This window comes from Diachasma alloeum, unplaced genomic scaffold (assembly GCF_001412515.2).
Source record: "Diachasma alloeum isolate Michigan unplaced genomic scaffold, Dall2.0 Dall_scaffold_01325, whole genome shotgun sequence".
Classification (NCBI taxonomy): Eukaryota; Metazoa; Arthropoda; class Insecta; order Hymenoptera; family Braconidae; genus Diachasma; species Diachasma alloeum.
In genome coordinates this window covers 40,036-43,189 of record NW_021681429.1, presented here as the reverse complement: position 1 = coordinate 43,189, position 3,154 = coordinate 40,036, and the positions used below count along the sequence as shown (strand labels likewise).

General features: G+C 38.7%; 1 protein-coding gene across 1 annotated transcript; it reads right to left on the bottom strand.

Annotated features, from left to right (window-relative positions):
* Window positions 1-428: 428 nt before the first annotated feature.
* On the bottom strand, window positions 429-2,075 carry LOC107046352. The gene is made up of 3 exons (XM_015268954.1): window positions 2,029-2,075; window positions 1,120-1,359; window positions 429-670 (listed from the first exon to the last, which is right to left on the bottom strand). The coding sequence occupies exons 2-3, from the start codon at window positions 1,235-1,237 to the stop codon at window positions 429-431; spliced, it is 360 nt and encodes a 119-aa protein (XP_015124440.1). The 5' UTR covers window positions 1,238-1,359; window positions 2,029-2,075.
* Window positions 2,076-3,154: the final 1,079 nt, after the last annotated feature.

Genomic DNA, 3,154 nt, shown 5'->3' with positions numbered 1-3,154 from the left:
CCCCCCCCCTAAACCTCCCGCCCTCCCCTATTACTTTTCTTTTCATCCCTTGACGAAATCTAATTATTCTCATAATATCGTAAACGAAGGAAAAAAGCGATGTGGCGCTTATAGAGAAGAATTAAAAGATAATTTCATAATTTAAACTGTCAAATGATTTATTAGCTCCGTGTTTTGTTATGATAAACAAAATATAGTACAGTGATGATTGTAATCAACTAAACATAACACGACTGCGAGGAAAATGAAGTGAGGATGAAGAAGAATAACTGAACAAGGGATGTCAACTAATAGTTGTATTTCTTGGGAGGGAAAATGCGAAATAGACTGATCGCGCACTGCTCAATTTAATGTCAAAACAGAGATGATTAACTCCCAAAACGTCATTCAATCCCCAGAGACAGTATAATGAGAAAAAATCTCCTTCATCAAAAACTGTCGCTGTCTGGCTCCATGCTGCTCGAAACAACGCGGCGGAGAGAATACAGCATCAGCTTCTTGAACTTCTCCTTCAGAGCCCGAGCCGAAGCGATCAATTGGCTCAGCAGATGAATGACTTCCAGCTGACGTGATCGAATTTCCAAAAGTTCGTAATTAGATGTGAATAGGTCTTCCACCATTCCCTCTGTATTGAGGGATAAGTCCGTCAAAAAATCCCCAACTTCAAAATCTGAAAAAGGGTTTCACCGTTACCAATGAAGTTTCCCAAGTATCCGTTTTACTTTATATTTATTAGATCATAAAAAGATGATTTTTTCAGATTTTATTTTTTTGCCCTCTTTTCAGAAAATACTAACATCACTCAATTATTTCTCATAATAAAACCCAAGAACAGAAAACTTAGAATATTCATGCCCGACAATTCGTAGGGAAAAAAAATCTATTGACTTTTCTATTGAATATCTTTTAAAGAAATGAAGCCGCAAACAAATAGAATTTTCCAATAGAATCTGAATACAATTCTTGTAGAATTCCATTGCAATTCTAATCGAAATTCATAGAATTTCTTACAGGAAGCGCTAGGTTTCTCTATTGAATTCCTCCAGACGTGTTTTGAAGGGAAAAAATGGCCAAGAGCAGAACAAACGCACACGGTGATTATAGAATTGTTATACTCACATAACGTTGGGGAGGGAGTTGCAATGGGTCCCTCATTGTAGCCCTCTCCATCTCTGACCGTTAGATCATCATCAAATTTCCCCAATTGCAATGCTAAATCATACACAGCTCCAACCATTAATCGGGCTAGAGAAAAATCATATCTGGAGCTAACCTGGCCCTTCAGTGTCTCCTGGAACGGTGTCTGGTTGCGATAAGTTGCACTTCTAAGATTTTTCAACGCGAGAAGATGGGCAATATCTGAAGGGCAATTGTTGGGATCGGGAATGACAGAAATCGATGAGAGGCGAATTTTTTCAATAAATTGGTATGGAAACGGAGTTTTAATAGAACAGTCGCTAAATTTTCGTTTTTCTATGAAATTCTTGGGCATGGATTTTCCAAGTTATTTTTCTTGGATTTGATTATTAGAAACAAATACAAGTACAGCGGAAAAAACTTCGGAAATTTACGTCCAAGCATTTCATAGAAAAATGAAAATCTATTGAATTTTCTAGTTAAAATCTTGTATAGAAATGCCGCAAATAAAAACAAATTTTAACAGAATTCTAATAGAATCCTAACAGAAATTCAATAGAAAAACCGATAGAAATTCGATAGAATTTCTCTTGGTTTTCCGATTGAATTTTTTCGTACGTGCAATGAAATCAAAATATTCAGGATTAACCTCTAATCCCTCCCCCCCCCCCCCCGCCCCCTCGCAAATTAGGGTTCAATTGTGTTAGAGGTTAATTCAGGTTTCAAGAAACATGAAAATATTAAAAACAAAAAAAAATAGTTTCGAAGGAACACATTCAGATGAGTTGGAAAAAACGTCAAGAAAAGCGCTATAAAAATTGTAGTTTAACCGAATCAAGTGAGGTTAGAATTGTTAGTTCACCGGTCTTTCTTCCTGAGAACTTAATTTACCTTCTTCTTCACCAGAAGCTCCACTCGGACCAGGCACTCCACGGAAATCGGCCATCTTACGGGTGGATTGAGGTGGATTCTTCGATTGATTATTGAGAAAAATTTCAAATGTGCGAAGAAGACGGCAACGGAACGAAAGGGTGAGAAACAAACGTAAAGTCAACACCACAAGAGAATGGTCTTCGGCAGTCTCCGGTGTTCGACCGAAGTTTCCCGAAGACCTTTCTCTTGTGGTGAGAACTTTACGGGTGCGTTTCGGAATCAACTACGCGCAGTGACAGCACTATAACCAAAGAGGATTGACGAAAGTACAGGCTCAGATCTCGGGGTTGAAGTGACCCCAAGCCAAAAATAGTTCGATCCCAACGGAGGGATGATGCCACGGTCGAATCTGACGGCTGGGCGAACTGCCTGTGCGGGTAACTCGGCAGTAGCAGTCCCGCTGTCACAGGGATAGTTTCGGAGGGGAACTTAAGCCATCAATGTTTTTCAGGTGATTCATTTGCTGGCTAATTAATATTAAGTAATAAAACCCAGACGGTGTGATGGAGAATTAAATTCCCCATCAATCGATCCCTGTTGTATCCCTTAATCTCTGTAACAAAAAAATACAAACTACGACAAAAGTCATGGGCCAGTGAGAAACATAATTTTCTTCTCGGCGCACAGTGACTTTTCACCATTCGCCCGCGAATTAAAAATTTGTCTTTCCCCTCCTAATTTAAATTAAGGGATGAAAAAAAGGCTGTTTGACGGAGAACTAAATTACCCATCAATTAACACTCTTTCATCCCTTAATCTCTGTAAAAAATGGAAAAAACTGTCATGGAAATCANCCTCCTCGTCCTCAACATGTTCTTAATGTTTTTCAGGTGATTCATTTGCTGGTTAATTAATATTAAGGAATAAAACCCAGACGGTGTGATGGAGAATTAAATTCCCCATCAATCGATCCCTGTTGCATCCCTTAATCTCTGTAACAAAAAAATACAAACTACGACAAAAGTCATGGGCCAGTGAGAAACATAATTTTCTTCTCGGCGCACAGTGACTTTTCACCATTCGCCCGCGAATTAAAAATTTGTCTTTCCCCTCCTAATTTAAATTAAGGGATGAAAAAAAGGCT

Coding starts and splice junctions, on each gene's coding strand:
- LOC107046352 (XM_015268954.1), bottom strand. CDS start 1,237: ATGGTTGGAGCTGTGTATGATTTAGCATTGCAATTGGGGAAATTTGAT. Junction 671..1,119: donor AACTCCCTCCCCAACGTTAT/GTGAGTATAACA, acceptor ACCCTTTTTCAG/ATTTTGAAGTTGGGGATTTT.